The following is a 14,247-nucleotide window of genomic DNA, read 5'->3' on the forward strand; positions in this document are numbered from 1 at the left end:
TATTGTAGGCCTACTCTTGTAGTCAAAGGCGCCGATTTATCTGTAACTTTTGGGGCGCCCATTCATAAAAAATACATATAACAAGAAAAAATGCATATAAAAATACAAATTCATAAAAATACAGGGGGCCCCAACATGAGCTTTGGGGGGCCCGGGCCCCCGCCCCCTTGCTTGTAGTAATAAAAAAACTGATTGCAGATACTTCGAATAACGTATAAATTAATTTATATTAATAAGTTTATAATTTGTTATATATTTTTAATGACAAAAAAATCTTCTAAATTTTTCGCAAACGTGAATACGTACTAAGATACAAACATTAACAGATTTGAAATTTTGCATCGTGTTGACACACACTGCTATGTACTGTGTATGTTGATGGACATCACGCTTTGTGTCAACTTGTTGCGTTATTTGCGTTGCGTTGTGAGTAGCTTATTATTTTTCGAAGTATCACGCAATGTACCCGCTTGGGTCTTATTCTGTGCCTTCCTTCGAAGAATTTCCACACCATAACGTAACTCGAACTTAGAAAAAAATATGTGTTATACCTATTATGTAAATAAGACGAAACAAAACATCTCGAGCCTTATTCTGTTCCACCTATCTTGTAAATTGCTACGAAAAATATGCAAAATAAATTAATTGCCATAGTGCATTATAATAATATTTTACTACTTTTATTACATGGAGAGAAGATAAGAAAATGTATTGAAAGAAAGACACCCTCCCAAAAAGTAAGTCTTGTTGAGATTTGTCACTACTGTAGAAATAAGTTTCAAATCAAAGGTACCGAAGTATAAGTTAGGCCTTTGAATGTCCTGTGTATCTATAGTGTCAGCCGGTATGTAAAATACCGCGATGATAAGGCGGGAAAAGTGTCGGTCATGCGCAGTTCTTTCTGTAAAACGTGAATATGGCGTCGAGCGAGGAGCAGTTTCGAGAGTTGCTCACCGGTCTTCTTAGTACAGAGAATGACATACGAACTCAGGCAGAGGTGGGTTTATTAGTTACAACATTAAAACTAGTTCATGAATGTGTTATAGAATTATGTCGCCCTCCTAGTAATTGAACGAAATATATGTGTTTGTGTGTGACTGTGCGCCAGGGTGACCTGCCATGTATTTGTCAAGTCGACAGCATGGCCTTGGGCACGTAAAGTAATAAGTGTACTCTCAAAGTAGTTTATTGAAGTTAAACCAATAATGTTACCAAACAACGGGAGCAATACTAATCCTCTGAGAATAGTAAAACTATATGGTTCTTCGAAGTAGATATATTGGTGTACATCGTAAATACTACCCTTACCATGTGGATTAGAATTCGCTGTTCCACTGTCCGTACTTTTTATTGACAGAAGTCCATTGTATCTTTTAAAAACGTTACAATTTCCAGAGATACTTTAAAAAATTACGTGAGAAGTAATATGTAAGTTTTACGAGGTTGAATTACCCAGTCTTGCTACCTTTCAACTGCGACGAATTTTCACGGAAATGATTCATACACCTTGGTTAAGACGTAGGTCGTACTAATGACATAACTCGATATCACAATACACACTTAATTGGATGTTGATAGTAGTTATATTTTCATAGTCGTTTTGTGTATATATATATGTGGCAAGGTTAAGACGTAGGTCGTACTAATGACATAACTCGATATCACAATACACACTTAATTGGATGTTGATAGTAGTTATATTTTCATAGTCGTTTTGTGTATATATATATGTGGCAAGTAGTTCTTGGATGTAAGTTAATATTTTAGGTAGGTAATATTGAAGACTGCAATGAATTCGGAGCCTCTGATATCCGTGAGTATAAGGGCACAGCTTATAGAAAGTATTGTGGACCTTTCTGCCGCAGAGTACGTTCTACATGTTGAGACTTACGAAAGTATAGTGTAGTTTCGCTTAAGTTCCATATGCCTGGTCCTACTGTACGGCACTTAACCCAAAAGTCGAATTACCGGTATTTGCAATAGGATACCGGTATTTAACTGCAGCTGGTAACCTTTATAGAACTCTTTAAATTTAGCATTTGTATGTAAGAAGTAGCGAATGAACTGAAACCTACTCCTACTTATAATAACTATAAAGTAAAAATGCCGATGTATGTACGATAGATTGAAAGCAAGAGACGGATTCACTCGGTGGAGTTGAAGGATTGAGACAATTGGTTCGGTTGATGGAATCAGAGGACGGATCCAAACAACAGAAGTGTGGGCGCAGTTGGAGTGATACAGGTGAAATCGGACAAAAGCGGGAAGGTTCTAGAACACAGGTCACCCCTATGTACGTTAGTAGCCAGGTTGGTTTGGTTCCTTTCTAGACCAAAGTTTAACATTTAATTCACACAGCATTGCCGAGCGGGCGTTAGCGGGTGAAGGCGGGTTAGAGCCCCGCAGGGCACTTTTTTTTGTTTTTTGTCTTTATTACAGCTAAATGAGAACGGGAACCTGTGTTCTAGAACCTTGTCGACAAAAGCAATACTTGAAAACAAGTGGACAAAGCATGACCGAGGAGAATAAAACTACTGCGCATGTTTAGAAACAGCCAAGCCTTCCATTTTGTATACGGTATGTGTGTCCCCTTTTCACAGTGTTTCTGATTTCCGTACGTACTCCAGCAACGGAAGGAGTGGAAAGGATGAATGCTAGTGTAACGAGAATGTTTGTTTACTTTCCAAAGATGTTCAGGATTAGCAGGTTTACTGATTTCTTTTTATTACAATTCACAAAAAGATTTTCAGTCTTAAGTTACTCGGTTTTCTTGGTCTAGGTAGATGCATCGGCTCGCATTGTAATTTAAAATTCGCAATCAATTATTTGTTTGAGTTGTAATGCTCCAGCTCAACACAAAACCATATGGGATAAAATCTGGCGCATAAGGCGAAATTCAAAACCGTATTCGGACTTTTGCTCAATGCAGGCATTTTGATGAAGTCGAACTCGGAGCCATACAGATATTATCTACTTGGTTCAGCGCCTGAGTTCGAGCAAAAGCTTGTCTTATGATGAATGAATCAAGTATCGTTTGCAACATGACATTATATTCAAATGTTTGCATTTTGTGTGTCGCAGAGAAGTAATACAGAAATTGGGAGTTACATTCTAAACCTTACTAAGGTGAAGTAATGTGAATCGACTTGAGAGCGGAAAAGAAAAGGAAGGGGGTGGGGGGAGAAGGGAGAGAAAAATACTTCAGTGTTAGGTGAAAAGTGACATACTTCCAAAATTCTGATCAGTCTACAACTAGTTTTCTAAATCAAGATTAGTATTTAATATATATATATATATATATATATATATATATATATATATATATATATATATATATATATATATATATATATATATATATATATATATATATATATATTATAATCACCGGTCATAGACGACGAGCCTCACTTCCCGTTTAGGGAAGGAGGAGAAACGCCATACTTTTAGGAATTATTCATTGACTAGCTAGGATGTTAAAAAGTGGGTAACAAAGTGAGTTCGAATTAGTTAATGAGTCATTGAACAAATAAAAAAAAAAAAAAAAGGCGTACCGGTATTCCTCTCTACTGCCTGTTTTGACGACTAGCGCGTTTCATTTGTTTGATGCCACGTGGAGTACATGGCGGTTCTGCCTCTTACCTAGGGAATTTCGACCATCTTGGCACGTGTGATTTTCGTTCATATATTTAAGAGAATTTTTAGAAACAAGTGTTACAGAGTAGTACTACGGCCCCCCAATCAAAATTCCTCAGCGAAATTATTTATTACTTAAAATATACTAGTTAATAACGTATTCTGTCATCGAAAAGGGTATGTAATATTGCTTTAGCTGGCATTAGCGTACAGTACCGCGTTGCCAAACTTAAACGCGAAAACCGTAGGCAGAGTAAGAACGGATTGTTTTATTCTCCAGAGGACCAAACAGTAGAATTTCTTACAAAAAATGATTTACTTTGGATTATAGCTACATAACATTTTACTGCTTATATCCAGATATGTTTAGTGTTCGGGGTTAGTAGTTCGATTTATCACGCGCCGAGTAGAATTTTGTAGTAGAAAACACCTTATGGGTGGGTTTCTCGAGGTTTTGAAGCTTCTTCCCAATTTCTTCATCCCACTATTTCTTCCCATTACCAGAATCTCCTTTAGCTTCGGAACATAAACCTGGAACGTTCAAGTTTAAAAAGAAAATAAAGAGATGTTTGTTTTGCTTTGAAATTGTGCTCAATAAAGTAAAAGAGCAATGTGACAATAATTTTACAACTTCAGTAAAATTAGATGTTTGCACAATGGATCGAACCAGTGGCGTACGCAAGGGAGTTCTTCGGGGTTTAAACTCTCTAGCAAGATACTATGGAAGAATAAACCTTTAGTACATTACGTATCATAATATACACAAAAATCCCACTTGCTCGAAAAGGATAGGGGATTGAGTGTATAAACTTTTGTTGATGGAATTTGCGTACGTTACTGGTTCGAGCTAGACAGGAGACCACTCGTGTAGTTTAATTTCTTTTGAGATGGTGTGAAATGTTACAAGTGGATCTACTCACCACTGATTTATCACCAGGTGCCTACGAAACCGCACGGTTTGATCCGTTCTTGAAACCAACAAGGGATTCTATTCTAGTCCGCGCTCTGCCTACCTCGTGTGATGCCAGAGCTATCACGTTCATTAGATCAAATGGTGTTTGTATTTCGCCCATTTGGGAGGGGGGGCGATACGCTTTTCTCAACAGCATGATGCTTCTTCGCGGTCTTAAGCCTCCACATTAGTTTGGTAATCTGCCATCCTGGGATTTTTTCTTAGTTCAACTACAGTTGAATGCCGGGATGGTGTCTTTCAATTAGAGATGCAAGGGTGCGGAAAAAACCGGCTTTTTTTGGAAAAAAATTTTAAACTGATAAAGCAGATCTTGTTTCGCTTCTCTACAACAAAAAACTCATTTAATTAGTAATTGATGCAGATAATATGAAACCTCGAAAATAAACCATGAATTTCAAAAAGATTTTTTAAAATTCTTAACATATTTACATTATAAATTCCAAAGCATTAACCAATATATGTAATAATATTTTAACCTCTTGTATACAATAAGTACTTTAAAAATATGATACACAAATAACTAGCAAAATTGTATGTAGTGTTTGTACTTCAAAATACCACACACCCTCTTTTTGAAGCAAAATAAAAACATGAGAGAAATTGCACATCAAGAGTTTCACAGAATAGAATACATACAGACAAGCAATTTCGTATATGCGCTATTGACATCAGTTTGGATCGTCTACATAGCGAAAGAACCAATCAACGCTCTCGGTGGGCGGGATCAGTGTTGTGTGTAGATGGCGCTGCCATCGGTCTTGGAACCTGGCGTCATGGGTTGTCATAGTAACCGACGGATTGTTTTCGTCTGCTTCGCATCTCAGTGTTAGATGTAGTGTAAACTAATGTTCACTTTTTATTGTACTGTCTCTTTTCTAGACGTTCCATTCCAGCTTTTATATATATATATATATATATATATATATATATATATATATATATGTATGTAGATTTTTCTTTCTTTTAAAGAGTTCAGTTTGAAAATATCTTAAGTTCCGCGAAGTACGTCAACAGAAAAAGCTGTTCCCAAATGCACCTAAAGGAGCGGAAATATAGTCTGTGGTTACTTCCGAAATTTCCACGTAGGTGACGTCAGATCGATTTAGTTCCGTCGTCGCGTGTTAGAGGCGCTGCTGTCGCCAAGTTTCCAGTTTTTCGCTGAGTTTGCGGTCTGTATATTCTAGTTTGTGAAGAGTTTCGTTTCGGGTGGTTCTATACATTCATGAAATTTTTCAGTTAAGTTTTAACTTTCATATATATTGTATGAATATTTCGAACAAATTTTTTACTGATCGATCACATACGTAATAATCTGTTACCACCTATCAGGTGCTTCGGATCTGCAAAATCAGTTAAGCTCCAAATTCTGTAATGCACTGACTGTTCCTTAAGCTTGTTCAGAATCGGGAAAGTATCGAATTTTCTGTTCATGGATCATATACGTAATAGACGGTTCATCTGAGCGTATGGTTTCCTAGGCTGTAGAATATAACCACCATTACGGTTTACCCAGTCGTAAAGGTTTCTGAATTTCTGAACAAGAAAATTTAACATATTGTTACGATTTTTCATTTTCTTTATAACAAACCGACATTACGGTCATAAAAGAATAAATACATATCAGGCAAATCCTGGATTGGATCGCCAATTATAACAATCCGGTTTTGTTCATTGTGTTTTAACGCTAAAGTAAATAGAATCTTGGCTGGTGTAGCCAATTATAACAATACCATCCCAGGGTATTGAAAAAAAAAAATTCAAGGTTATATTAGACTTAATGTTCAGGTTCCGTTAATTTTAAAGAAGAAGAAGGAAAAAAAAAATAAAGTTACTACTATTATCAGAAGATTTCCAAATTCTTGTTTTATGGCCAACCAAGAGTTAAGAGTCAACATTATTCAGCTTAATTAGTATATGAAAAAAAAAGAGCGATTAGAACTGTATAAGTTCAAGTTTATAAATTGTATTTGAAATCATAAAGTTAAATTCTCAAGACTAGTTTATTTGTGCCATTGGTTAACGATTACATTATAACAGATTCAAAAAAGAAAAAAAATTGTCATTAAACATTTGCCTCCATCGTGGTATCTCTAGATACTTCATTAACATCTTTATAGAAGGATTGCTTTAACATATCCAGATTCTCCAACATGATTCTCAAACTTATTTCGTTAGTACATATCGAAATTATTATTATTCAAAGAATTGACGATCCATCCCTTCTACTTATGTATTTACAGAGGATTCTTTTTAATTGGGCGTTCGTTACTTATAATATCCCTGTCATCCCTCAAACAACATGCAAATTATGCAGACATAGGCAGAATCATCGCTACTACAACTCCATTTTTCAATTTAAAAAAAAAATGAGTAGCATCATGCATTACTTTACATTAGCCTATGCATCATTCGCATAATACGTCTACTATGAAAACACTACTATTAATGAAAAATGATATATTTACAGATGTCTAGCGAAAAACAAAACAGAAAAAAAAAACTACATGTACTCGACAGGGTCCAATTACTGAAACGCCTCGTAAACAATTACTATCATTTTTAACTTATCTTTGTTTACAATCAATTAAACTCATAGAGGGATGGATACGCATGAGAAATCATATTCTACTGGTGAGAGTAGCAAGTTGAAAAACATTCCAACGTTATTGGTTTTTAATGAGGCAAATATATATATATAAACGAACATTTAATTCTGCACTGTAACTATGGCACGTTCAAAGTAAATATATACCTAACGGAAAATAAACAAACATAACACGAAATAATATTTTATCAATAGTAATGTCGAACTCCGGAGGTATGTCCAGAGTAACGTTCTCCCGCATCGGCACAAATCTATTACTAGCACTCATCACGATACGATATCAACATCGGAGGACATGTTAGGTTCAATTTTCCTAACCTACAAAACTAAATATCTGATGCAACGCAGTGTGATCATACATACAAAAGAGGATTTTTAAACTACTAATGTATTAAGAGATACTATAGAAGGGCATACGACAAAATGAGAATAATAGACACGTTCGAAATACAATTTTACCGACATTACATGTATTTAATATGCACACGACATGATATGGCAAGCACGTATACAAAATACATTACAAAATCAATATCAAAGGGACACACGACAAAATATAGAAAATCACGCTCAAACCACAATTGTTACCGGTTCTACAGATAAGAAACGAAATTTTAGCTAACCTACACGCGCTTATTACAACTACAACTAAAGGACACATTTATATATTAGAGCACTCAAAGAAATTTCATAATGTTTACAATTGACATAAGAGAATCTCCTAACCTAACCTACATAGATACTAAAGATCACACTTGCAAATTAGACCTAACCTACAGCAAATATTTCACAAAATAAGGCATCATCACGATACATACTTCAAGGTACGCACAAAGTAAAATATTACCCTAATATCAACATACACATTTTTCAAATTTTGCGTCGAGACATACATAAGATTTAGTAATTCAATTCTACATGCTTATAGTATGAGTGGATGGCGACGATTGACAAATTCATAGACGCGTAACACCCTCTAATTTAGTTACCCATCCTGATTCTTGAAAATGCCATTTGTCAAACTGCTATATTGTTTATAGGAAAATAAGAAAAGATGTTACCCGTTTATCCGCAGGTTTTACAGAATATTCCTCAGGTTGAACTGGGTGATCAAACTTCGCAAAGTAGGTTTCATCTACTTTGCTTTCTTAAAATCGAGAGATGACTCCTTCGGTACACCGGCTACACACTCCACAAACGTAGAATATCTTTCCGGTACACCGCCGCAATCAACTTCAATAAATTACATCTCCCACTCCATTACTGCATATGTCTAATAATGGCGGAGATGGCATTCGATGGCTTGTAGCCGAGAAAGGTTTCATTAAATTTTGACTTTTGTTAGACTCCTCCGTATCTATTTCTTCCCAAATAACATCTCAGGTTAGTCTAAATCACGATTTTGACTAGGTTACAGGCCGAATTACTTTTTTAGTCACAGAATTTCTAAAATTTTGGAGGAGCTAACAAGCCATCGTTCTTCCACACTGAAATCTATCAATTCACTGCGTCATCCTACACTCGTCGCCAGGCCTCGATAAACGCGGTTTCTACAGTTATATCTTTGACTATAATTAACACAATTTTACCATAAATACATATCGATACAAGAACCTAACCGTAAGAATCATGAATCTCTATATCTATTTTTAATATCTAACTTATCAAAAATCCTATGCAAATAAATTATAAAGAGGAGGTTACTTCCTCCAAGCACTTATTTACCTTGCGTCATGACAACAGAAGAATTATTAACACTGCCGAGCCGCCATGTTTGAACTATTAGCTTCACATACAGCGATTCGAACGCCCTCTTGCGGCAACAGCCAGAGGGATCGTCATATCAGCAGTAATATAATGTAACAAATGAGCGTCAAGGTCTATTCGGTAATCTTTTAAGCTAAAATTTAGTAGTATTTAGTTTTACTTATATTAATTGTTCTAAGAATACTGTATAAACTGTAGAGAAGTTGTTACATAAGTTGTTATATGATTTGAAGTGAATCGGTACTTTACGGAGTTTGAGGAAAACAATAGAATTTTCGGATGAAATTTTCAGATGTGTTTACGTGCGTATTTCATGTTAAAAAAAAAATCGAGTACATTTATACTTCTGTGCCATTCCTTGTACTAACAATAATGAAAACAAATTAACAATAACAAAACTGGGCACAGTAATATTATGCGGGAACCAACTTTGACAGCCGGTACACGTAACAATACGGATCCAATGTAAACAAACCGGTAATCGGTCTGTTACATCTTTTTTTCTTTTTTTTTTTTTTACCAGAAATTCTATGATTCTTCCACCCTTTTTCAATGTATTCCAATCACTGTCCCAATTCACAAGAAAGACGACAAAATTGATTGTAATAATTATCGAGGAATTTCTCGTAACATTCTATTAATAAGATTGACCCCATACGCAGATGAAAATTATTGGAGATTATCAGTGTGGATTTAGTCGAAATCGACCAGATATTTAGCATTCGACAAATACTCGAAAAGAAATGTGAATATATTACCCAGTACATCAACTGTTTATTGATAACATTCTTACAGATTTTGGAATACCGAAAAAGTTAGATTTATTAAGTGTTTAAATGAATCCCAGAGTGAAGTCCGAGTAGAAAAAGGCGAGCTTCTACGTCGAGATTGGCCTGAGACAAGGATATGCGTTATCGCCGTTATTATTCAGCTTTGTTCCGGATAGGAACCAGGGCCTAGTTGAATGGTGTTCACCAGGTTATGGTGTATGCTGATGATGTAAATCTGATAGGAGAATAATCGAAAGAAATGCAGAGGCCTTATTAAACGCTTGCAGGGACATGAGTAAATGCAGAGAAATCTAAATACAAGAAAGTTCACAAGGATCGTAATACGGCAAATTATGAATGCGTTAAAATATCAATTAATACTTTCGACCATGGTTGACAAAATCCATGGTTTTTATTGAAAAAAAAACCGTTTTTTTTTTTTGGTTTAAATAATTTACTGTATGTATTTATATTACAGATGGATAAAAATAAGTTTGTTTCGCCTTGCTATTATGCAACAACAGGGAAGGTGTCTTATAAGGTTAAAGCGGGATCCAAACAGCTTCCCGACTTACATCCGAGGGAAATTGTCCTCCATTTGGACTCGAAACCGGGACTAATTGGCCAGAAATGCAATGAGTTTGCCTACTCACTCACGAAGGACTCCTAATAAAAATACGTTGTACTGATCTTTACATACTTGTTAATATAATTGTCAAGAGTCATTTCAGGACAAAAAGATAAATAGTTGCACAAGTAAAACCATTATACAGAATTACATATAAATGGGGAAACTTCCGCGTTAGCCATTGGGAAAATCCTGTTATTACTTTAAATGCAAAGCGAATCCTGTTATTTGTTTGCGTGTAAAATCTTAAGGTCAACGTATCATAATCAGTACGCTAAAACTCAGGTATTAAATTCCAAATTTAGTATATAGATATCATTCAATAAAATTAAAACTAAGTCCAATCCAAGCTAATGTTGAAAGATACGTAGGCAGTCGATAAATTTTGCCAATGTCTATCAACACATTTAGGCAACCTTTGCTTCTTTATTAAACAACAAATATTCAGGCAAGCAAAAATAAACAATTTGGCTTCGTTTCGTATGTTTATGCTTAACATCTTTATGTAATACCGAATTTATAAAGAAGACTTTCGCTTTAAAGTGACATCCAAACCGCTGCTTGGTTTACACGTGAAAGAAGGGTTGTGGTTCGACCGAGAATTGAACATAGGACACCTTGATTAAAAGATGAATAGGAGATAAAACTAATGCAGATGGTTTGATGTATGAAAACGTCACCATGGAAGTTCGCAGGATTTAAAGCAGTTTTCGTCCTTTTTTCCTTTTTGGTTTAAACCAGTTGGTTTTTTGAAAAAACCTGCTGGTTTAAACCAGCTAACCCTGCTTTCGACACAGTGGATACTTTCAAATATCTTGGATCAGTATTACCAGACCATAATCATACCCACAAAGAAATTAAATGTCGACTGAAATTAGGAAATTCTTGTTATTATTCAGTTCAAAATATTTTGTCGTCGCGAATTCTGTCAAGGAATTTAAAGCTTTAAAATATGTATAATGATAATCGTGCCTATTATGCTTTATGGTTGTGAAACATGGTCGCTTACGCTGAGGGAAGAACGCAGACTGAAATTATTTGAGAATAAAATTCTGAGACGAATATTTGGACCCAAGAGGAACGGGAATGGGGAATGGCGGAAACTTCATAAGGAGGAACTACATGATTTATACGGTTTGCCAAACATCGGTAGAATCATCAAGTCTAGGAGGCTCAGGTGGGTAGGTCATGTAGTCAGAATGAAAGAAAGTAGGAACGCTTTCAAAGTTTCTAACTGAAAATCCAATCGGGAAACTTTCATTAGGAAAACCTAGGGCCAGATGGGAGGACAATATTAAAATGGATCTAGCAGAAATAGGAATACAGAATAGAAACTGGATTGAATTGGATAAGGACAGAAGTTGATGGAGAGCTTTTGTAGTCATAGAGGAAGAGAGAGAGAATACATTTAAGTTAAGCACAACAAACATAAGTAAGTTTCGCGCTTCTATCGTGAAGTCCGGGATTCAACCCCGCATTCGACCATTTTGACAAGTTTTTCTTAATTCCATCTGTGAATGTAGAGATAGTGCGTGTACTGAGAGTCCTGGCCGACTTCCTTTCTAGTCGTTTTTAAATCTTTGTTATTACTAATTACCAGCAATAATGGATTTGCGAAGTTTTAGGGTGGGGATGTCTTTCGGATTGAAGCCTCTACCCCGAAATTACGGAATTTCTAAAACAAACTAAATAGTTTTGCCTTTACTCATAAACTTCAACCTGTCCTCAAATAAAAAAAATAGGAATTTTTTAAAAAGACTAAGCATTAATAAGAAAAGCCCCACCCAAATATTTTTCTAAGTCCGATACTGATTATTTCTATCAAATGGTATTCAGGGTTGTGTCCGGAAGATTATTGTTAAATCATTGCACAGCTACAGTATAACGGAAATGTGGAAGTACGCTCTGACAGGTATATTGAAAAACGTACGCTCTGAAGTGCTAGAAGCTAGAGTACTAAGCTCTAAGAAGTAAAACATGGATACGATCTAGAGAAGAAAAAATGCTGATAATTCAGAAGTTAAAATAAAGTTAAATAGCTTCTAAAATTGCCCTCAAATACTACGTACTTTGTTTACTTTAATTCATAAACCATGTGCTCTATCCATCATGATGGTGAATTCCAGAGCGAAATATGGTATTTAGGTCACGAATCTTATTTAACTTTAGAGTATACCTTAAGAAATCTATTGAAACAGAAAAATCATGAAACAGACAAAAGCCAAAATTTTCAAAATTCTGTTCTTTTTTATTCAAAAAAGCCGGCTTTTTATGTGCAAAAAACCACCGATTCAAAAAAACTGCTTTTTGCATCTCTGCTTTCAATATAGGCTCTTGCTTAAATAATGACCTCCCTCTGTAATCTTACGGGGGCCGCGGTGGCTCAGTGGTAGAGCGTTCACCTCTAGTGCATGGGGTCCCGGGGTCGATCCCATCTCGAGCCAAGTGTTTGTGGTGGACAAATACCGTGTGCGTGGATTTTCTCGGTATTCTCCTGTTTCCTCCCACTTTATTCCATTTCATTCATTCATACCATGTTCTTTAGCCTAACCAACATAACTGTGGGACGTAAAACATAAAGATTCCATTTCATTTCATTTTACAATGCATACAGATGCGACTAACAAGAAATTTGTCCTGAGATACATTATTTGCACACTTGATAGCATCCATCATTAAGTATCCAAATAAATTTAGTTTCTTTTATATTGTTAATTATTAATGATGATAAAGTTGTATCTAGAAGTTCAGTAAATAAATGAAATTGATATACGTAAAAAATTTAAAGAGAAGCATAAAGTAAATAATTTCCATGGATAAATATTTTGATTATAGCTGTGTATTTAATTCAAAAACAGCATCCTAAGTATGTAATTTCCGGGTCCTATAAGTATATAGAGATAGGCGAAAAAGGTCTGAATAAATACGTTTTCCTTTTTCCTTTTAGGAAACTTACAATAACCTTCCCATTGAATCGAAGGTGACATTACTGCTTGCTGCTGTCCACAATGCTTCGATGGATGAAGGATTACGACAGATGGCAGCAGTTCTGCTTCGCCGTCTCTTCTCCACTGACTTCATGGAGTTCTACCCAAAGGTAAGAGTTTTCGTACTCGCCACTCGAAATTTCTAAAGGTCTGAAAGCAAGGATTTTTTTTTTAATTGCCAGATCATTTGTTATTGAGGTTTTGCCAAAAACTTAAGTGTCAACAATATCATCTAAGGAAAAAGAAGTTACAAATAAGAAAGAAATATTCCTTTAAACTGAATACCGGAGCATTGTAATTCTTGATCGAAGTAAATTTTAAACATCGAATTTAATTTACCTAGGCATACCTTCAGCTGTTTCTAGATTCGATTCCTAGTGCTCTGATACAAACGGGAGTATAGTTCTAAGCCCAGTGTAGCAGTAATTCCCCTCCCATATATCCTTTGTGCTAAACAGAATGGTTAACTAGTGACTGAAAAAAAAAAAAAAAAAAAATACGAATAGCCACCATTTTATTTTTATCCCAGAACCGAAAATAGCATCCAATGTGGCATCGAAAGTCCATCGTGACCTCATATGCCCTCCTGAATACCCTTGAAGTTCGTGTTATTTAACTGACAGAAAATGGAATTCCATGTAATGCTATCAAAAGCCATCAGTCGAAATGAAAAACATTGTTATTACATTTACTGGTGACTACACTAAGACACAAACTATTGTTCTTTGTATTTGGCAAGAGAGATGCCATAAAGTGGACAATATATAGAAAGTGATTGGTAATTCTATCTAATCCTTGAAAGGGGTTATTCTACAACTAATTTTGGCACAAATTTGTTCGGTAGTCGGAAATCAGTGCTTTTGGAGTAATGTGGAGATTAT

General features: G+C 35.4%; 1 protein-coding gene across 1 annotated transcript in view; it reads left to right on the plus strand.

Moving 5' to 3' along the window:
• Positions 1-844: 844 nt before the first annotated feature.
• Positions 845-14,247, plus strand: part of Karybeta3 (karyopherin beta 3) — an 89,526-nt gene continuing 76,123 nt past the window's right edge. The window contains exons 1-2 of the mRNA XM_081769972.1: positions 845-997; positions 13,327-13,476. Coding sequence (XP_081626098.1) covers positions 917-997; positions 13,327-13,476 — 231 coding nt within the window. The 5' untranslated portion in view covers positions 845-916. The remainder of the gene's footprint in view (positions 998-13,326; positions 13,477-14,247) is intronic.

This window comes from Thermobia domestica, chromosome 8, assembly GCF_964235325.1.
Source record: "Thermobia domestica chromosome 8, izTheDome1.hap1.1, whole genome shotgun sequence".
Classification (NCBI taxonomy): domain Eukaryota; kingdom Metazoa; phylum Arthropoda; class Insecta; order Zygentoma; family Lepismatidae; genus Thermobia; species Thermobia domestica.